This window comes from Cyprinodon variegatus, unplaced genomic scaffold, assembly GCF_000732505.1.
Source record: "Cyprinodon variegatus isolate N-32 unplaced genomic scaffold, C_variegatus-1.0 Scaffold8, whole genome shotgun sequence".
NCBI classification, from domain to species: Eukaryota; Metazoa; Chordata; class Actinopteri; order Cyprinodontiformes; family Cyprinodontidae; genus Cyprinodon; species Cyprinodon variegatus.
In genome coordinates this window covers 1,227,065-1,249,408 of record NW_015150461.1, presented here as the reverse complement: position 1 = coordinate 1,249,408, position 22,344 = coordinate 1,227,065, and the positions used below count along the sequence as shown (strand labels likewise).

General features: G+C 38.4%; 1 protein-coding gene and 1 long non-coding RNA gene across 2 annotated transcripts in view; both read right to left on the bottom strand.

The window, feature by feature from the left end:
- Positions 1–4,435: 4,435 nt before the first annotated feature.
- synpo (synaptopodin) lies at positions 4,436–20,816 on the bottom strand. Its single transcript, XM_015377184.1, has 3 exons — positions 20,170–20,816; positions 9,434–11,499; positions 4,436–6,752 (listed from the first exon to the last, which is right to left on the bottom strand). The coding sequence occupies exons 1-3, from the start codon at positions 20,330–20,332 to the stop codon at positions 5,475–5,477; spliced, it is 3,507 nt and encodes a 1,168-aa protein (XP_015232670.1). The 5' UTR covers positions 20,333–20,816; the 3' UTR covers positions 4,436–5,474.
- Positions 20,817–21,044: 228 nt separating this feature from the next.
- LOC107086325 overlaps positions 21,045–22,344 on the bottom strand; it is a 5,454-nt gene continuing 4,154 nt past the window's right edge. The window contains exon 2 of the long non-coding RNA XR_001481306.1: positions 21,045–21,161. This is a non-coding gene — a long non-coding RNA (uncharacterized LOC107086325). The remainder of the gene's footprint in view (positions 21,162–22,344) is intronic.

Genomic DNA, 22,344 nt, shown 5'->3' with positions numbered 1-22,344 from the left:
TATATTAAGAAATTTGTATTAAAGAAAATGAGTGTTCAGAGATCTTAGTCCCCATTCGATTTTCATAGTGGTAAAAAAATATATAATAAGTAACTTTGGCCAGAGTGGATTTTTCTAGCAAATAGTTGGTTATTCCTCATTTTCTTTATGTATCTTGAATTTTTACAACTAAACTCATCAAGGAAACCGGAGGTGTTTTGCTCTGTTCTCTGTTTGTTCATCTTACTTAATATCATTTTTATTACATTCTTAATCGTCCGTGTTTGCTGTTTAAACAAATGCGTAGCAACGCAATGAAAAAAGGTTCATAACTAAAAAAAGTATTCTTGATTTTTTTCTCTTTTTTGTTGAAAATTATCAAATTTTGAAAAATGAGAAATTATTGAGTGTTTAGATCAACATAAACTTGGTGTAGTTTCCAAGCAACATGCCGACTGACTATCTGTAACTTTACCTTTTTGCAGGTCTAAAGTGTAATAGCATTTTGAAAAGAAGCAGATAATGTTTTTTAAGTTGTGAAATACGATCCAGATGACATGCTTGAACGGATCCTGGTCTGGTCATGTTGACGAATTTGAACTTCAGGCTTAAGTCCTACAGATGGCAGTCTATGAACCTGGTTTAAGTAATCTGTTCACCTCTGGATAATGCTTTTCATGGGACATGCCTCTTCCCACACATCTACGAACCGATGGTGAACTCTGCATAAAACTATAAAGTCAAAGAAATAAGTCTGTTGGGTCTCAACAGATCATTTTTCATGAGCATATTTAGTTTTGGGACTTTTAGGACGTTTACATCAAAGAAATTACTTTATATTCAAAATGCTGTATCAGTATCAACATATAACTAAAATGATAATTACTTTGAATATGATTATCATTAACGGCTGATTATTTCCTGCTTTTTGATTAGAATGAATATGTTCTATTATGTGACATTGGTCTTCAGTAATTGTATGAATAGATAAAGTTATAATGAAAGCATTTATTAATCCTAGAGTTCTCTCAAACACTCAAAAAAATGTATTAATAAAGAACTAAGCTATAAGCAGAATTGCATCCTACTTTCAGTAGGAACTCATAACACTGATGAGTCATTCTCTTGTGTATTGATGTTTGTCCTAAGACATGTACTTAATTAATATATAGATATGTACTTAATTATTTTGATTATTTTGTGGTGATGTGTGTAAATTTTGTTTCTGAAATTGTCCTAAAAAAATGAATTTGTCAAAGGAAGTACTTTCTTAACTCTGTGGCTTTTGTCTCTTAATCCTGGGGTGGACACTAAGCCCAAATAATGAATCTCCGCCACCATACAGTCGGCCTAGTTTAATGGAGACTATGATTCCAGTCATTTGATCATGTATTATCTGGGATGTTTGATTCAGCTGCCGACCAGCTGAATATTCTTTTTAAATTTGTTTATTGTTTATCCGTCCAAATATTTTTAGACACATTCCTTAGTAGCCGGGGATTGGCCTTCATTTCTTCTACATCCTTTCAGTTTCTTGTTTAGATGGAGAGCACTCACCTCTTCCTGGCCTTTCTTCTTATCAGGCGTTGCAGGGAAAGGAAGAGACAAGCTCCAGGTGTTGCAAACCATTGAGATATGAAGGATAGTATTTTAAAGAGATAAATTAGATTTTTTTAAACTGACCTTTGATTTGTTTAGGTGTAAGGATTTTTAAATATCTAAACATTCATTGGGTGCCTTTTATTGCACTTGAAAAAATAGAAATCTAGATAAGTAATTTTTTCTTAAAATAAGTGCATTTCTTCTTGAATTGAGGAGGTAAAACAGACATCTTGCCAATGGAACAAGACAATTTACCCTTAAAATAAGAAAACACAATTGCATTGTCTTATTTCAAGTGCATATTATGTATTTATCTTTTTTTAAGAGTAAAAACACTCATTGTATTGGCAAACTATCTCATTTACCTACTCAAATTAAGGGTAAATACACTTAATTTAAGAATTTTTTTAATGTATTTCTAGATTGTTTTTCAAGTGTGCTGTTGGAGTTTCTCTGATTATTCTCTTCATGGTTGGGATTACACTGCAAAAATGATCTAGAAATAAGTAAACATTTCTTAAATTAAGTGTATTTACCCTTGATTTGAATAGGTAAATTTGATAATATGCCAATGGAATGAGTATTTTTACCCTTAAAATAAGATAATTAGATGAAATGCACATGAAATAAGAAGATGCAGTTGTGTTTTCTTATTTTAAATCTAAATTGTCTTGTTCCATTGTCCAAATGCCTCTTTAATCTCCTCAATTTAAGAAGAAATGCACTTATCTTAAGAAAAAATGAATTAGTGTAGGGATTATTATAGGCTGTCAGTTTCTTTCAGTATAAGAAAATATCATTTTTTTCATCCTACCTCTCCATTATTAATAAGATAATGGCCATTACATACTGGAGTGGCTTCTGTTTTAAGATATTTTTCCGGTAACACTTCAATTTAATTGTATGTATATTGAAATATTTGCTTTTTACTTGCATGTTAGAAATATTTCATTTTTTTTATTTACAGGCAGCATCTTTTGCCATATAAAGCTGATGTATATCCTTGTTAAAGTTAAAGTTGTTAAAGCTACTGCTCAGTGAGGTAGTCACCCTAATGATTGGCTCATTTCTTATTGGTGGACTTTTTCCACACACTGTTAGTGTATAGTGTTTAATGGTGAGCTTAATCAATAACTGTGTTGTTTGTTATATTATCTGCATGAATGTCAGATTAAAAGCAGATTAAAAGTTAAAGTCTAAACATAAATAAAAGTTGCTTTTTTCTTTGTACTGAACTAAGGAATTTTTAATATTTTGGAAATATTTCAGGAAATATTTTCCTGAAGCTGCAGATTTCTATTCCTTTCAGTTTATTCTTTCATCTTTTACTGATTTTATGTGCACATTCTATTCCTTTTTTTAAACTGTGATCTTATTGGTGGGATTGTCAGTGCTTTGAACAATAATAATAACAATAATAAACCCCAGTCGACCTCGGCAGATGGCAGCTCACACTGAGCCTGGTTCTGCTGGAGGTTTCTTCCTGTTCAAAGGGAGTTTTTCCTCTCCACTGTCGCTACAAGCATGCTTAGTGCAAGGGATTGCTGAAGAGTCAATGAGTCGATGCAATCAACTGGTTTTCCTTAGATAGAAAACTTTTAATCAATTTGACTGGATGATCTGGTGAACTGTAAAGTGCCTTGAGATGACATGTGTTGTGAAATGGTGTTATAGAAATAAACTGAATTGAATTAATAATATTAATTGAACTAAATCTCGCACTGGAGAAATTCACCTCTGCATTTAGCCTCTCCCCTTTGGCAGCAGTGGGCTGCAACTATGCGGCGCTCGGGGAGCAGTGTGGGCTTAAGGGTCTTTGCTTAGGAACCCAGAGTGGCAGTCTGTGGGAGTGGGGATCAAACTCAGAACCTCCAGGGCCCAAACGCAATGCCCTAACCCACTAAGGCCACCATTCCCCCTTAAGAAAGAAATTGAAACAAATTGCATATTTTCAGCAGATGTTTTATTTTGCTTTAGTTTATTCATTGTGTAATTATATAAGACAAGAGTTGAATTGAAGAAATAAAACACAGCCACACAGTCAGATTGCTTTCAAATCCTATAAATGTTCCTTTTTTCTTTGTATATGTTTTAGGAAATCTGCAGCTTGTTGTCAGAGGTGACCTGGGCTGAAATCTATCCATGACAGTGATAGGCTCGAACCTGCTGAGGGAGCAAAGACACCAAGAAGCAGAAGTTCCTGTCACTCAAAAGATACACTGAGTAAATATTTAGCAATGTGCTGATGCTGTTATCCTGTGAGTCAGCGAATGAAAAGGAATCTGTTGTTCTGGTGGAGAACCAGGAAAGGTGGGAAGAGCTACTCCTCCTGACACAGAAGCATCATTCTGGGAGTATTTACACATGCAGCTAATTGCCAGCTTCATGTTAAAAATGCAGCATTGTCTGCTTTACGGCTTATAGAAAGATATTTATTTGACTCGATTCATTTGAGCATCTCAAGCTTTTGATATTGTCAGTTTACCTTTAATATGGAATGGTCACAAGTGCATTCAAGTATAAAAAGAAAAGTTACAACTTACATTAACATTTAATATGCAGCTGGAATATATTCAAATCCTCTGATCTCTCTCTGACAAACAACAGGTTACAACATACTTCTGCCCTTTTTTAACATAAATATAATCATGTTCCGCCTTCCCTACTTGCTTAATAAATTCTTTTGCAACTAAACATTAATCAAACTGACTTTTTTACGCCAAAAACTCCAACTTGCATGAACTGTTCAGCAATGGTTGATGGTGATAGAAAAGCAAATTTTCTCAGAATGTTTTGCAGGCCTCTAATACTTAAACTTCACTTCCGAACGTCTTTCTTAACACACTTTTTTTCCCCTCTTTCTGTAAAGCATACATTCATTTTATTCCCCACATATAAAGCAACATATATACAACGTATCAACCGGTTATTGCACTGCGAAAATTGTTCAATGGCTTCAATGTAAACTGGAAATGTTGGAATATAGATTATCCAGGGTTTCTACTACGGTTTCTCTTTTTTGTTTGTTTTGTCTTTACCAGGAATGAATGTGAATCACATAGAAAATTATTATATATTATCAGGGAAAATCCGTCCTAATAGGTCTTACATTTTGTCACAACACAAACGCAAACTTTATGGAAGGTGCTATGTGTTTCAGAAAACGAATAGTGCACATTAACATTAAACAAACCACTGCAACATACGATGGTGGCAGCATCATGCTGTGGGAATGGTAAAGCCAGTTAGAGGTTACAACAAATATGAGACTAGGGCAAAAGTTCAACTTTCAGTTGGTAAAAAGTTTGAGGGATCAGAGCGATTTTCCAGCATACAACCCAGAACTAAAGAAATCCGACGCAACTGATTTTATGGTCAAATGTGATGGATGCATGCACGGCATAAATACAGAATATTAATAATGCTTTAACTCAAGCCTTGAAATGCCCACTAACTTGAATGTAATGGTGTTTTTTATGTGTGTCTACTCTATGCCCTACAGTAAGTCGCTTGTGGTTATGACCTTTATTAAACCTCTAAATATATCTAATGTAGCAGTGACTGTGAAGATTTGTTTGTTGCAAACAAACTGTATAACAGAGACTATTCAAAAGCTTTGATTATGTTTGTTTTTTTAGCACTTTTTGGTATATCAAAAGCGTACAAGCCACAGGAACTGTGTTTCATAAAAAAAAACTTGTTCTTGTCAGTGCATATAAGGAATGTGAGCCCTATAAAAAAGCCAAAGTTATCTTGATATGACATCTACTACAGTTTAGGCACAACAATTACTGAAAGGCTTTGCTGAACTGTAAGGAAATCGGGTCATTGCCAAAAATAGTTTATAAATACTGGAATTATCTTTTAATTGAACATCCAGTAGGATCGGAACCTCACAGGTCAGTGGAGACAGTACTTTTTTTCACCCTCAGACTGCTGCTCCAGCCGCGGGGACAGGTGTTGTAGGAGTGCAGGCCGGGCGACCTGAGGCCCGAGTCCTCAGACTCAACGGAGGCATCTGAGTCGGTGAGAGAGCGGGTGCTGTAGAGCTTTACAGGGGAGCAGATTCTCTGAGTTGGCGTAGGAGGAGAGCTTGTGAATGTGGGACACTGTGCCCCCGAGGGTGTTTGCTGAAAGGGGCTGATGGGTGGTTGCCAGTCATTTTGGGTGTTTCCCAGAGGTGAAATGGGAAAGCCATGGCCGCTCAGTGCCCCAGGGGAGGGACTATTTTTACGTTTGGCTGCATTGATGATATTCTTTGCCAGGAGTCTGTGATTTGCTTTTGAATCTAGGTTGTTAGCGATCTGGGACGTGCAGCGACTGCCCTTTTGTTGTGGAGGAGGTGAGGTGGCGGTAGAATGAAAGGATGGACTGCTTTGAAACAGAGCAGGTGATTGAGAGCGCGAACCCCATGGAGGGCAGACATTTGATGCGGTTGTAAACATTTGCAAAGGTCTGGATGGGGAGACAGAGGTGGTGGAGGATTGATTATTCTGGTTTACAGATGGTGACTGACATCTTGATCCCCACGGGGGAGTTTGGGAAGGTCTGAATGTAGGACCAACGGAAAAGGTGGAAGATGGGGTATTCTGACTCACTGATGGGGATTGGCACCTTGATCCCCAGGGAGGCGAGATTGGAGAATTGGTGACAGATGTGATGGAGGGCCTGGACGTGGGAAAAGATGCAGCAGTGGGGGCCTTGTTATTATTGCTTACAGATGGAGACTGGCATCTAGAACCCCATGGAGGTGAAATGGGATAATGGGTTTTAGAGTTTTCAGAGGGTCTGAAAGAAGGAATAGATGCAGTGGTAGAACACTGGCTGACAGCTGGGGACTGACATCTTGAACCCCAAGGCGGAGAGCATGGAGAGGCGGCTGTAGCTGTTTTGGGAGGCGGAGGTGTAGAAGTGGAGTTGACGGAGGAAAACTGGCTGTTCTGATTGGACATAAAGGACTGTGATCTTGCATTACTGGATAGGTTGATAGGGGACGTGACTGAGCGGAAGGATCCACTGATGGTGGTCGGTGATTGGCTTGATTGAAAGCTGGGGAGCCACGGTCTGGTTGTTTGGCTTGCCGGGCTGCTGAGGCGTCTGGTGAGGCTTGGTGTGCTGGATGCGGCGTGGGCTTCGCCAGTGATGTCCACACAGGATGAATCCTTTGATTCCTGTTGAAACATGACACATCATTTTCCATTAATGCATGTAAAAGACAAAACAATTATTGTGACAAAAAAGCAGTCATATGTGGACGCACTGTAAATACTGTATATACCCTATGTACCTTTTCCTTCCTTTGCTACCTTCTTCTTCTCTTTTTGACTATTTAAGATGATGTAATGAGTACATTTCTCCACTGTGAGATCAATAGAGTCAATCAATCAATAAAATTAAAATTGAGGGCAGATTAAGAATGACTTAGCAAATACATCGTTTGGTGTTACTTATAAAATGGTCATAGACTGCACTGGAAAAAACAATTAAAAATAAGCAGACATTTCTGAAATTAAGTGTATTTACCCTTAATTTAAGTCGGTAAATGAGATAGTTTGCCAATGGAATGAGTATTTTTACTCTTAAAATAAGATAATTAGATGATATGCACTTAAAATAAATGCAAATGCATTGTCTTATTCTTTAAATTGTCTTGTTCCATTGGCAAGATGTCTCTTTTACAATCAATCCAATAGGAAATGCACTTATTTAAAAAAAAAAATGACTTATCTAGATTTCGATTTTTCCAGTGTAACTATTTTGGTAACGCAACAAATATAACGATCAAATGGTCAGAAAAGTAAAATATGAGTTTATTTTAAGCTTTAGTTGCCATCAACACCATTGGTAAACATTCCCTCCCTCTACATGTGTTTCTTTAGAAAGCCTGGTCATTCGCACATGTAGGCCTAGTGTTAAGTGTCTCTCTCAGCTTACTGTCATCTGGTCCTGGGGTAGTTACCCTTTGCAGGGATATGAAGTTACTCAACCCAAGCAAAGGTTGCATTTCATCATGTGTCCTTTCCAATTAAGAACTAACTATCTTTGCTTAGGAAGTGAATATGTCAAGAGGGTGTTGTCGATATCACATATCCGACATAATTTCATATAAGGTTGTAATTCTATAGCTTTACTGTTCAAAATAAACTTTTTTAAGATTTGTCTGAATTTAAATGCTTTAAAAAGTAAAATAAACTGTTATTTAAGGCTGAAAGCTGAATTATAAGCTATCTCTGTATTCCACAAAGACATAACATTCACTGGTATGGTATGTTCCCAGCGATAGAGAAGGAGGTACAAAAAATGATTTAGCAGAGACATCAAATAGCTAAGAGACGCCAGTGGAATCAGGAAATGAGAGGGTGGAAAAAACAGAAGGAAGTCATTGCAGAGTGTTAGCATAAAGATTTAATCAGAAAAGAACAAACCCACATTTGCAAAGAACACTATCAGTTAGAAGAGACAGTGGGTAGAAACAGCAGGATAGAAGAGTAAATCAAAGTTTTGTCAAGAAACAGAAACACACACAACAACAGAAAATCCTTAGAATTACTTCTTTAAGTCTGAAATATGATAACAGATGCAAATTGATGCAGATTTAAAGTGACACAGAATCCAAGTATATATATGCCATGTGTTCAGGTAAACGAAGCTAGAAAGCTGACTAAATCGCCCAAAGACATAACGGCATAAAAGATTCCCCCTGCTTTAGTTTACATGCCTCTGAACAGAATTAAGCTGCAAATCATAGATCATAAAGCAGATGCTAGACCATCTGTTAGACGCCTTTGTTAGGGAGAATCCTGATGGTACCCAGTGGAGAGCCTATAAGTTTGTTTACATGTTTCAAAATGTTCTTTAAATTAACATTTAGATTGCCTATGTGCCAAACTGCTTTTAAGAATGCCAACTTTTATTGATCCAAGCAAAGTGCAGTTTTATTTCTTTGAACCTAATCACTGCTAAATGGACCTGGTTGCTCAAAAAAAAAAATGCAATTACATTATTTGCAGATCAGTTAGGATGCATTCACTTAGATCATTTCATCATTTGCAGACCATTTCATCCCTAACTTAAATGAGTAGTTACTTATCCGAGTCATCCACTGTTTTATGGTTAATTTGGACGTGAGGTGAATTGTTGCAAAAGCTGGTACTACGAAAAGGCAGAAAAAACCAGGGGTTTGAACAAAGTGCATTGATTTTTAAGACTTCCTCACTGCAAGAAGTAACTTTTTTTTTTAAATAAGTGCATTTTTTCTTGAATTGAGGAGGCAAGTGAAACCCTTTGCCAATAAAACAAGACAATTTACACTTAAAATAAGAAAAAACAATTATTTTAAGTGCATATTATCTAATAATCTTATTTTAAGAGTAAAAATACTCATTCCATTGGCAAATCATCTTATTTACCAACTCAAGTTAAGATTAAATAGACTTAATTGATGAAATTTTCACTACTTTCCAGACCACTTTTTGCAGTGCTTATGTTACTTTCTAAATTACACACTGGAAAAATGATCTAGAAATAAGTAAAAATTTCTCAAATTATGTGTATTTACCCTTTTATTGAGTAGGTAAATGAGATGATTTGCCAATGGAATGAGTATTTTTACTTAAAATAAGATATTTAGATAAAATGCACTTGAAATAAAGCAGTGCAACTGTGTTTTCTTATTTTAAATGTAAATTGTCTTGTTCCATGGGCAAAATGTCTCTTTTACCTTCTTAATTCAAGAACAAATGCACTTATTTTAAGAAAAAACGACTCATCTATGTTTTGATTTTTTCCATTGCATAAATGAGTTCCTTCTCTAAAACATTATTTAAAAATGGTACATGGTAGGTCTCCACACCTGTGGTATAATTCCAGCCTTCTTGGCAGAAAATGTAGGCTTTGGTGCCTGAATTCCAGACTGTGGGGAGGATACTCGCTCTGGAGAAAAAGGAGACATTTGAGAAGTAATCCTTGGATGCGGAGAAGTCTGATTTGAAGGATGTCCTGATCCTCTCGCGGAGGTGAATGGTAGTTGAGGAGACACGGTACTGAGTTGTGAAGTTGGGGTGTTGGGCAGAGAAGTCTGTCTGGAAAAACTTTGGTAGCTGAGTGGATTCTTGGCCTGAGGTGCTCCTCTGGGTAGTGTGCTGAGTGGGTCCTTGACAGGATTAAAGACAAAGAGGGAAGAGTTGAGCTGATAGGGACGGTGTCTGGCGAGGTCCATCTCTATCTTGGAGCAACCGTTCTCTAAAGTTGTTGGTGGCTCTGGAGCTGGCTCCGGTACTGCAACTTTTGGTTTTGGTTTTTGCCTCACAACTTGCTGGGCTTTTAGGTTTTGTGAGATCTGTGCGCTCATTTCAGAGTTCTTGGCAATGGCTTTGACCCTTCCTGGCATGTTTGATGGGTAAACCCAGGATGGTGGCAAAGACATTGTGGGAGAGGGAGACCTCATTTGTCCCGGGTTCTTATTCTCAACAACATATTTCTCCATCCTTGACTGGCGCTTTGCAAACAGTTCAGCCCCTTTACCCGACACGTTTGTGAGCGTCTGCTCTGGATGGTGGTTCAGCCTTGGTCGGGTCTTGGAGCTCTTGAGACATGAGGCCCATTCTGGAGCTCTTGCTCCTTCTGTCTTTTCCTCTTCTTTGGCAAGGAAGTTTGAGGCCTCTGCTCCTAAAGCCAGTAACTCCTCTTCAGATGCCGGTTCAGGGACTGATCTGTGTCCATGCTTCTTTCTTTCATCCACTCCTTGCACCAAGGACAGCAGCTCAGGGTTTGGAGCAACCACTTGCTTCTCTTTAAATGTAAACATTGACTTCTTGTTTGCCCTTCTGGCTGCACCTTCTTCTAGTATTCCGGTTTTGATTGGCATAATCAACTTTCTCTCGCTAGTGGGTTGTGGAACAAAGGTAGTTGGTTTTGGGGCTGTCGCAGGGCCACAGTGGAGTGCAGGAGGATGCGGGGAGACAGGAAGGTTAGATGGTGAAGAACATGAAGGAGACAGGACAGGGGACAATGGAGGGGGACTTGAGTACATAGTCTGTGAGGGCCGGTTTGTGAAGGCTGGCAGAGGAGGGGTTGGATATGATGGTGGTGGAGGTGGAGGGGAGAATATGACAGGCTGGGTGGAAGGAGGAAGAGGAGGGGTAGCATAAGATGGTGGAGGTGGGATCTCTATTGCAGGACTGACTACCTCTGGAGAGCGTACCGTAGGAGGGGAGAAAAAAGGTCGAGCGGTTCTGTTGATGATGTTAGCTGTCTGTTTGGAGGAGGAAAATGAGGAGATCCTCTCTAAACCAGAGGTACTATGACAGCCATTAGGAACCTTTTCAGTGAGAACAGCAGCTTGGGGACCTTCATTTGTCTCTGTCATCCCTTCAATGTGTGCCATCACAGCTGGATGAGAGTCATTACCTCCCAGAGGAGTTTCGTTCGTAGTATAGTCCTCTAAATCCTTATGAATGTTATCCTTTATCTCTTCCTCTTCTTCCGGCTCCTCTTTGACAGGTAGGAAATGACTTTCCTGGATAGCGCTGTTCTCCACATCTTCTTCTTTGATGAAATTCTTACTTTGCTCATCCATAATGTCACCAACTGAATGAGTGCTTACAGCTGGCAAGAAATGTGTCTTATTGTTCTTCAGATTCAGGTCTCCGTCCTTTTCCTCACTGCTCCTCTCTGCCCAGGTTTGCTTGTCAGACGAGGAATCGCTTTTCACATTCTCAGTTTTGTCCACCTCTGACCCTTGTCCACAGCTTTCAAAGGTGAATGCATTTACTCTCTGCTTGCGCCGGTTGAAAAGCTGCACACCCCTGGAGCTGGAGCCTGAGTTGGAGGGGATGGTAAGTTGAGCGGCGATAATGTGACTCTTCAGTCTTGCCTCCTTCAGCTCCTTCTCTGACAAACTAGCACTCCTGCTCAGATCTAATGAGACACAGAAAGCAGAAAAGGTGATTAGAAGATGTTTAGCACGTATCCAATCTTGTTAAATTTGGCTAATGAAAATGCTCGAAAGAAGTGAAGATTGTGTCTTTGTCTTCTTTGAAACATGGTTGTTGACCTTTTACCTTCAATTAATAGAAGACAGACACAGTTAGTACTGGTTGCCAATGTTTTACATTTCCACCAGCAACTGTTATAATGTTGTAAACATTGGACTTAGCGGTCAATACTACAGTAGCAGCCAATCAAAATAGCCCTTCCCAGTCAAATTCCAGCCGAATGGCAGCTCACTTCCCTGCGACTCCCAGCAAAATGCCCTCCAACTTCCAGGTCAGACCCTAAGTTACTGGGTCTGACCAGGAGATGACGCTTCTCTTTAGATCTTAATGTCCAAAACTAATGACAGAAAGAATATCTTAGTACAAATGTTGATGTTTAAAAAGGAATTGTAGGGGACCAGCCAAGGACTACCCAAGGAAAATGGGCAAACATTGAATGGCTACTACTGTGTACAGTCATTTCCCTTAAATGTTTTTTTTTCTTCTTTCAAATACTGTAAAAAATTCCAAATTAATATATTTAATTGTGTTGTGTGTGTTTGAAATGCTTAATAAGATGCAAATAATCAGGGTTTTTGACATAGTTTGAACTAAGCTTGATAAAGAGCAGCCATATTGGCATATTAGGTTAAGTTGGAGAGACAGTTTTGACTTTTGGTAATAATGATGGTGAAATGGTTTAAATCTTTAACTGTGATGGGGGGGGACCTAGGTTTAAATCGCGGATGAATCCGGCTTGGAAAACTTTGCCGTGTCGGTGAGCAAGTCGTAATGACTTGTTGTAGTGACCCCAAACATAGGAGCAACCGAAAGGATGCAAACAATTAAGTAAAAATCAATGCTATAAATGTTATAAAGCATATTAAAAAAGAAATAACACAACTTTTACTAAGTGACACCCTGCTTTATAGAGACAACTCTATAAGCATAGCAACAAAACTATTCTTAATGTTTTTCAAACAAATAAAACGAGCCTGCATGCGGGGATTTTTTTCATGAGTCTGGGTTTTAATATTCTCTTTAAAAACCCACTTCTCTTTTAACAGCAGATGGTTTAGATTGTTGTTTGGTTTGCTTTTGATTTTAACCAGTGTAGCAAGAAAAACAGGGCTTTACAGACATTTGACTCAGCAGTCTGCAGCTGTAGACAGTGAGCTAACAGATGAGGGTTGATGCACTTATGAGACATAATGTTAATAAAGAGGTACAGCTTGTTGGAAAGTTAAGAAAATATATTGAGGTCAGCATTTTGCTGATGCAGCAAAAGTAGAGGGTAGTAACCTTTTTCTAACCCGGGTTTAGCAGGTTACATTCAAACTGCTCATGTTGAAACAGAAACTTTGTTGTTTGAGCTTAAAAGCTCTCTTTTCTAGGCAGTGGAACCATTTCCTCTACCATCTGCAGTCGTCCCTCCCTGAGCATTCCTCTACGGCTGAGAAAACTCCCCGCCTGCGCTTCCAGCATGCCTTTGGTTTCTCTCTGTAGCTAATTTGTGCAATACTGGAGCTCAAACCCTTAATAGACCAATTTTACAATCCACAGCTACCAAAAATGATTTTCTGAGACTGCTGTCTATAAACACGCTATACAATCAAATGTTCCCATTTCAAACATAAGGACTACTTCAAAGAAGGAAATAAAAACTTAATACGGGCTTTTCTATTTGTCTTTTTTTTTTTTATGAAATGTGCTCCTGGAAAAATACTTTTTTAGTGAGAACTGTAATGAGTCGGTTGTCATAGGGACACATCTGGTGGATTATTCATTTGTGTTAGAATAATCTGACTGTTGGAGGATATTCAAAGGTTCTTTGAGGACTTTTTCCAAAAAGTTGGCACAGCCTTCGCATTACCAGCGATGGTGTCAAGATATATCAGTACTAAACGATCCTGACAGCTTTAATATCTAACCTAACCTAGCATCAGGCACAGTATGTGTAAATAAATCTCTTCTAAATCTTTCCTGAGGATTAGATTCAATAAATAGTCTTTCATGACATGATCACACTGTTTCCACAACAAAAAATGAATATTATACAGTTTTCAGACTTTTCGTCTACTTTAAATGTTTGAATTCATTTTGTGGTACAGCTAATTTATTTTAAAAATAATTCTATTCATATGTAAAAAAAAAAAAATAAATATATATATATATATGTATATATATATATATATATATACAAAAATACAGGTTTTGTTGGTATATAAGGTCAGAATTGTGCTGCTGCAGCACAAGTAGAGGGTAGCAACCTGAATTAAATGTATTTAAATATTTAAAATTAAATTTTAAACACACACACACACATATATATATATATATATATATAAAGAGATTTAGTTTTTACAAAGGTTTATTTTTATTGGCTCTAATAATATCTACGTCTATATCACTATCTACAACGCTGTGTGCTACTTTTAAACTTTGACTTTGCTTTTGAAGCATCATTTAATTTGTAGTTCAACTTCTATTTTATTATCACTTATTTTGATCATCATTATTTTTAGTATTATCTTGTAATGTAATTTGCTCTGCCAGTTTTTCTATTATTTACAGAACTTCAAAGTGTGTTGCTACTGAAATGTGCTACAAAAATAAATTTACCTTGCGCTACCTGGGATCTGATGAAAGCTTAGATGTAATTTTATTTATAAATTAAATTAAATCAACATAACTGACCAGCAATAAAAGAGTTATGTATTTATATTATGTATTATCAGACAGACAGACAGACAGACACCAGGGCTGCAAGGCTTGAAATCGACGGTCTAAATGTTGCATGTCTACTTTAACGGAGGCCTGATGGTTATCAACTGACATACAGGTGCAGAACACATTAGAGACTAAAAGGAAATAAATGCTGACTTAAACATGTACTTTTTTCTTCTCTGTTTTTCTTTATATAAATTCAATGTACAAAATATAACCAAAATAATACATAGAGGAAACTCTAAACACTATAGGTCACATATCAAACCAGCAGAATCCAGTCAATGAAAAATAAAATTCTCTGTAAAGTTTGTAGACAAAGATAAAAACCGACAGGTTACCTTTCCTCTCAAATCAGTGACAACTGCTCCTCTGTTTGAATTCAAACCAAAGAACATCCTCACACGTTCCCTGAGAGTTTGTCTTTCTGTTACATCCACATCGCCGACTAACCCCTCTTACCTTTTTCATGTCAAATCTCAGACCTCCGCTGTCTTGTAGTACTTGCACAAGAGTTTTCAATTTTAACTGCGTCTGATGGCTTGACACCACCTCCCCCCCCCTCCTTTTCTGGAGCAAGACACAAGATCGGATTTCTTTTTCTCTGCAGTCCGGCAGGCAGGACAGGCAGAGAGGCTGGGAGAGAGAGGGAAGGAAAGGAAAGGAAAGGAGGGAGGGTTTGTAGCTGGAGGCCACACCATCTGCCGCTCAACCACCACTTTAGTTTTATTTTTTTCCAATTGTGTAACACTGCTATCGTGTGCTTTTCACTAATTGATAAAACGTAGGGAGTGAAGTGTGTCCCTAAAGTCGGGAAAGTGTGTTAATGTTTCAGCGGCAGTTTTTGCAGAAAGATTCATCTTTGTTTTGACAGCTTTAAAGAAGTGTCCTGTCAATGGTGAGTATTGAGCAGCTTATCTGTGAAATGTCCTGTGATGGCAGGGGAGCCTCTGACCCTTTGCTACAATCTTTGAAGTGCAACCAAAAGATACCTCAGCTTATGTTTACATGGATTAGACCAGCGAGGCTCCAGAGCTCCAGCACCTGACCCCTGCTGCCCTCCCCATCAGTCGGGATATGCCATGTATGCTAACGGAGCATTCCCTCAGACCAAGTGTCTGCCCTCTTTGAACTCTAAACTCCAACCTGCAAAGGCAGGACAGGAATTTCCTGTCTTAATGCGAGGAGTTCTGCATCATGTTGCCAACCCCTCCGAACTTTCTATTTTCCTCCATCCCTGCTCTCCCGTTCCCCCCATCCCCTGTGCGGAGAGTAGCAGACAGGAAGACTTCCCCTAACAGCAGCAGAATTCAAGTCAAGGGGGCCGACCCTACATTTGTGTATCAAAGGTCAGATTACCCTGTCGGATGTTATCTTTCTCCGGGTTGATGGCTGGGAGGGGAGTGGGATGACAGCCCAGGACCCCGCTGGCCATGTGTGAAATGAAATGGAAAGATGGGGATTAACAGTTAACTAACTGGCTCAGTCTGGTGTGTCCCACCAGACTGAGCCAGGCCTAAACTCATAGCTGAGTCTTGCAAAATGGTGACATTTTTTAACAACAAAATAAATTACATTCCCTTTTAGTGAAACAGGGTGACACAAAGGGATGTATAATTTTAAAAGGAAGAGAAAATGATAGATGTTCTTCAACACACTGCATTTCAATCTTAATAAGTAAATTTTTCTTAAAAGAAGTGCATTTTTTCTTGAATTGAGGAGGTAAGTGAGACACTTTGCCAATGGAACAAGACAATTTACATTTAAAAAAGGAAAAAACAATTGCATTTTCTTATTTCAAGTGAATTTTATCTAATTATCTTATTTTAAGAGTAAAAATACTCATTACATTGGCAGCTCCTCTTACTTACCTACTCAAATTAAGGGTAAATACACTTAATTTAAGAAATCTTTACTTATTTCTAGATTGTTTTTGCTGTGCATAACTCTGATCTGGTGACATATGCCCCTATTTTGGTGAATCATTTTACCAGATTTTCATACCTACCAATCAACGTTCTTTAATGATTCATTATCGCAAAGAAACAGAGAGGATCTGTGAAGGTATATCATTTTAGATGTTGCAACAGATTTTATATTTTATTTATGTCTTTACCTTGACTGGCCTATTAATAGTAATTAACCAAACATTGTAGCTCTGGCTTTATAATCACAGTCATCCTCCCTCTAGAAGGCTTAACCAACATCCCAGCCTTTAAACAGCTGTCCTGTATCATCTGATCTAATATAGGCAGCCTTCCTAGCCTCGTGAGACCATCCTGATCTCGTGAGCTTTCAAGGTTTCACTCACTAATCAGTCTGGAGACTCTCCGTTGAAGAAAATTTGGAGCCGTTCACCAAACGAACGTCCAATCAGCGTTGGCTTTGAGTCGGGTTGAGGTGTGACGCAACGAGAAGCGCGACAGTTCAGTCTAAAGAACATGGCGGCTTCAGCCGATGAAACTAGCGTTAGCGTGGCTATCGAGCAAGTTTTATCGGAATTACAGAGTATTTCTTCACTGAAAGAAGAGCAAAACACTGCTCTGGAGGCTTTTCTCAGAGGAAAAGATGTTTTTGCTCTTCTCCCGACTGGTTTCGGCAAGAGTTTGATCTATCAATTGGCTCCTCTTCGTAGTCGTTCTGTTACGTCATATGCTTCGTTGATCTGATTGGTTTATTTGGACCGTCTATCACCAACATAGGCCAATCAGCTAACCAGTATTTTCGCCCCTTCCCAAAATTACTTCTACGGAAGGTTTCCAGATGGATATGCGGAGCAAATCCATCTGGCGGAGTCAGATTACAGCCTTCCTGCCTCTGACAAAGACAAGCGGCTTGACTTTAACAGGCTTTGACAAGCGAGCTTGATCAATGTAATAGTGTTAGGTTTGCTCCATCTGTCAATTAAGTTTTGTTTTTTTTGTTTTTTCCCACATGCATGTTGTGTCCCCTACGTGGATTGAGGCAAATTTTAAACTGGGCTCCTTCTGGTTTTATTTCTGGTTTTATTTTTTTATTTATGGCTTTGCATTTTTTTTCCAATCGAGGTGATATGGATGAATACACTATCAGAACCAATGAAGTTCCCTACCTGATGACTTCAATGGTCCACACAGAAGAAAGAAAACATTTGAGGATAGTTAAATGACATATCTATTTATTATAGAGGACTCTATAACGTAATTAGTACTCCTCAAACACCACACCTCATTTAGACGTTGGTTTTTAGACTAAGTCTAAGTCATAGTCTTGTTTGAAAATTGGGGTTGGTCCGTCTGATTTTGTCCCACTTTAGTCCAATAATAGACATTGTTGGATCGACGTTGCAAACCCATAAATTACGGCTTCTCACTTTTCACCATTCTACCAAATGTAGACGTTGTTTGGACGTAAATTATGTGGTCTTTACTAATGTTTTGTTTGTGGGTAGGGGTCATAAATCCCTTGATTCAGTTTTGATGTAGAATTTGGAGATTCTTCTTTAAAGAAAAAAAGCAAAATCTGTCATTAAAAAATATTTATTATGTTTTGAAAAATAACCAAAAGATAATGGATAACCATTACAGCTTTTAAAATCCATTTGATGCATTAAACTCTTGTTTCAGTAACGTTACAACCAAATGGGACCCGCATGGTGTCTTAATTTGCCTGAGTCTCATAATATGTCCACATTCCTTATAAGAGTAAAAAAAACAATCCAGTGGACTTTGCTTGCAAGTTTCGCTTCCCATCCAGGATGGAAACAAAGTCCAGGGGATTGTTTTTTTTGGTTTTTTTAAATTTTTGGAATGACTATGACCTGGATGACTAAGAATCTTCACCAGCACGTCCACATTTCTAAAAACAAATGAAAAGGTGAGACATTACTGATGCTGAGTGTTTCTCACCATGCAGGGTGATGGATTAAATTGGTAAAAACTGTTAATTCTGTCAAATCAATACATGCGATTTTTACCAATACAAAATATGGCTTTTAAAAGTAAATAATTTTATAATCGAACATCCATTTCAGTGAAACCGTTAACCCTCCAGCCACTAGTAGGCAGCACACCACCCGAGAGCCTATTATTAAGCTGCTCTGCACCGATCGCAACAGAGCAATAACAGGGTCTTGTGAGGTTTTCTGGAGCTGTATTATTATTATTATTATTTTTATTATTATTATTATTATTATTATAAAAAACGCAAATTATCATCTTTATTAATGTATCCAGATAATAACATTCTCTATTCATAGCATAAATAGTGCAACGGTCGCGCATCTGACTCCAGGTTAGATGGTTGCTTGTTCAAATCACATCAGAGTCATTGTACAAGCCTTGTACAATGACTCTGTACATCTATTGAATTATAATTAGAAAAAAATAGAAATGCTGCATTTAAAGGGTTATTATGCCACAACATAAAGTTTACCTATTGACCTAGTTAACCATGTCTGATCCAGCCATCCATCCAGCCATTTTAGCCACTATAATACTATGATAAACTGCTAAAATATTTGAGAATTTATGAAATTTGAGTCCACTTTTGAAACCTGTTAGTCATCAAGAGAGTCAAATATTTGTGAACTAAATTAAAATGCATCCATTACAAGAATAACAGTCATGGTTATTGCAGTTGAAGTGCTTTTTAAAGCAGTTTTCTATTGTTTAAAGAAACTTAAAATAAGAAATATGAAGGACTGTTATTGGTTTATGGGTATCTATAACATATGGCAGAACCAGAGCGCCTGTTTGTTCCCTTTTAAGGCCCTTATTACCCTTCCCTTGCGTTTTTCCTTTTAGGTTTTTTGGTGTGTGGGGGTTGGGGGCTTGTTGTTCGGGGCTTGGGGTTTGGATTCTTGGGTTTTTGGTTTTGGTCCCCCTTCCCCCGGCTTGCCCTTTTGGTTCCTTGGGAAGGCCCTTTACCCCCCGCTTGTTCCTTGGTTGTTGCCGGTTGGCGGCCACTGCTCCCGAAGGGCATGGGTTAAATACAGAGTTAAATTTTTCTAATGTTAGATCAATAAAGTTAAATTATTATTATCATAAACTCTTTGAGTCCCTTTGAGATTAAAGGAGCGTCTGTTCAAAGACCCCCCCTCCCATGTTAAAAAGTAATAAATTATACTTTTGCAAGATACTGTTGAATCAAATCCCAACACCAGGGGGCAAAAACCAAATATTGTTTCTCTTCTTTTTTTTTTTTTTTACTTCATGTTTGACTATTTCAACAAAGAAATAGTGATTTTTTATCAGCTTCTTTGTGTTTTCAGGGCCTGGAGGAAGCCAATTATAGGATAATGAGTGATTGGAAGGGTGTTGGTAGCACACAGGCTATAGATCTAGATAAGGTGGTTTTTTAAATGGCAGTGACATTTCTAAAATAATGCACAATGACCAATTACTCAGTCTGAGTGGTGTGTCGGGGAGCCTCACTCTGCCCAGAGGAAGTTGTTTTTTCTTGTTATGTTGCAGTGTTTTCCTCAGTTGTTGTCATAGCCTGTCAACTTTAAAAAAATTTTTGGGGAGTTTGTTGTGAGTTAGTGAGAAGTAAAAGAAGACGGATGTGAAAGTACAGTTCCCAGAAGCTTTTCCCACAACTCCAAGCCCGTGATTGTCAGCTTCCGAGATGTATAATAAGACATGCTGTCTATGATTGCATTTCCATTTCTGGTTTCCCAGGAGCAGATGTTTCATGCAGCTCTTCGCTGTGTCGGGTTGCTCTGACAAGTCTGGACCTTTTCTTCCTAGTGTTGTCAGCTCCAAGTCTTTTTATTCTCAGGTCAGTCCAAGCCACACTAGTCCTAACAAATCCTTCGGCTGGTTTTCTTTTTCTGCGGTCAGTTTTTTGGCGCATCATTTGGCATCTAAAATAAAACCACAGATCAGCAAATAAAATATCCACTTACTTGTTTTCCGACTCATGTGCTGTTTGCTGAATCCCGTTTTCTCCCAGGATGTGTTGTAGTCAGTCTCAGAGGGGTGTGTTTCTTGCTTTGACTCATTAGGTTTTCTCAATCCTCCTGGACTCCAGCTCTCTCCCCTCCTTATAGATGTATGCGCTTTCTCCATCGCTATCAGAACCTGATCCTTCAATGTGAGTCTGCTCGTCAACAAAAATGTTTAAACACCTTAAAACCTGAGAACGTTAAGAAACACTTCAGTGCTTCAGGTTCCTGCCTCCAGGCATGACTCCTTTTGCAGATGTTTTCTGTCCCAAAGCAGGCGGCTGAAATGGCGTAAAGACTTTTCTCTGACTTTATTCCTTCATGAAGTGTTTATCTCAGTCTGATTGGACCCCCCAGAGGGTCAAATTCAACGTCCCTTGGAAGAATTCCCGTTGAGAAAACAACCAAAGATGTGGAGCAGAGGGCGGTGAAACTCTCCAGTTGTTCTCCTTCCCAGATTTTTCTCTTCTCTTCCTCTCCTCTTCTATTTTGGTCAGCAAAACATGCTTTTTGTTTGCGTCTCAGTCTGCAGCCCACAGATTACTTTTCCTTCCAAGAAAAGGATCTGCTCTTTATCTTGGAGATCATAAGGCTAGGGTGATGTAAAGGGTATATTACTTCCTGCCTGCATGCAAAAAAATAAAAAAATTCACTCTGAAAAAGTCATTCCAGAAGCTGTTTTGGTTTCAGTCTTACAAAGTATTTAGTAACAGCTTCTTTGCGCTTGTTTTTTAATCCATAAAAGGTTGCCGCAGTATCTGAGGTGGAGGAGGCGGTTATTTCTGTTCTGTCTTGGTTAATACTGAACTGCTTCAGCCCTTTAAACGTCCATTTTGGTTTGAAGCTTTAGTTTTGGACTCCTGTAGAAAATAACAGCTTTAAAAAAAAAAAGCAGTCCATAGATGGCAGGTCTCTGTGCTTCATTCAAGCTACGCCCAGGTTCATTTTCTGCCCTGCGAAAAAAAAAGAACACTCTTGTTAAAGTCGGCTATGTAACATGAAAAAAAAAAACAAATAAACAACTGAGTCATGCAAATGTATTGAAACGCCTTTGACTTTAAACAGCCACAAACTTTAATGAATTTTATGTGAAAGAACAACAAACGGTAGTTTGGGGAAATGGAAAGAAGAAAACATAGTGAATGAATTCAGCTGTTCTGGGAAGAACATCAAAGGTTTGTTAGAGAATATTAGTAAACAAACTGCATTGAGTCTTTGCCTTTTACCCACAGTAAGAGGATGGCAAGGAGAGCATTAACCCAAGAGGAAGCCTAAAAGCCCATGGTAACTCTGGAGGAGCTGCAGAGATCCACATTGCAAATAACAATAGCTATTATGCATGCACGCCACAAACCATACATCATTTATGAGGTTTAAAACCTATTGGTTCTAAATATCATCCTGAAATCACTATTTTTTCTTCAAAGTGTCCTGTCTGGTGATGTGGCAATAAGAATAATTGTCTTGACAAAAAGAGCTCAACAGATTTTACTTTCATAAGTGGAGCAGTACGGCTATCGCTTTAGTGTTCTGTTTGATTTATGCATATAAATTGCTTTATTATAATTATGCAGGGAGTTTTACAGATTATACGGACATTGCAATGTAGGTAGAACAGGACAGGAAAAACAGAAAAAATTAGAAAAGATTAGAGAAAGAGGAGATAAAATGGAGATAACGATAAAACATCTTCAGTCTGCTTCATCACCTGCAAAGAGGTGTAAAAAGAACAGCACAACCAACGGACATGGTACGAGACATACAATAAAGTAACACATAGATACTATTGCTGAAATATAAGTAGTATTATTTAAAGGTATACTATGCAACCAGCGAGGCTCCCCCCAGAGGGTGAAAGTGAAATTGCACTGCCGTAAAAATGCTCAGCTGTTCTCCTGGTTTCTCCGTCAAGCCAGGCGCGGTTGTTTTGAGCTTAGCAGACAGGCGAACGCAACGAATCACCATGTCTACTGCGGTAAGTGACTATTTTGTTCCAATTTTCGAGTTTGAAAATTTAGCATGTTACTAACCATGATAACTGCACAAATATCGCCACTGCGCTAGCAACGAGCATGCCTTTCACTGGGGCCGTGTGGCAGTTCTCGCCGTAAAGCAAGACCGACTCTCGCGATGCAC

Excerpts from the sequence above, each read along its gene's own strand:
- synpo (XM_015377184.1), bottom strand. The coding sequence starts at position 20,332 with ATGGAGAAAGCGCATACATCTATAAGGAGGGGAGAGAGCTGGAGTCCA. Across the intron at positions 11,500-20,169 it reads GCACATGAGTCGGAAAACAA|ATCTGAGCAGGAGTGCTAGT; the intron begins GTAAGTGGATAT and ends GTGTCTCATTAG. Across the intron at positions 6,753-9,433 it reads AGGCTGGAATTATACCACAG|GAATCAAAGGATTCATCCTG; the intron begins GTGTGGAGACCT and ends ATGTTTCAACAG.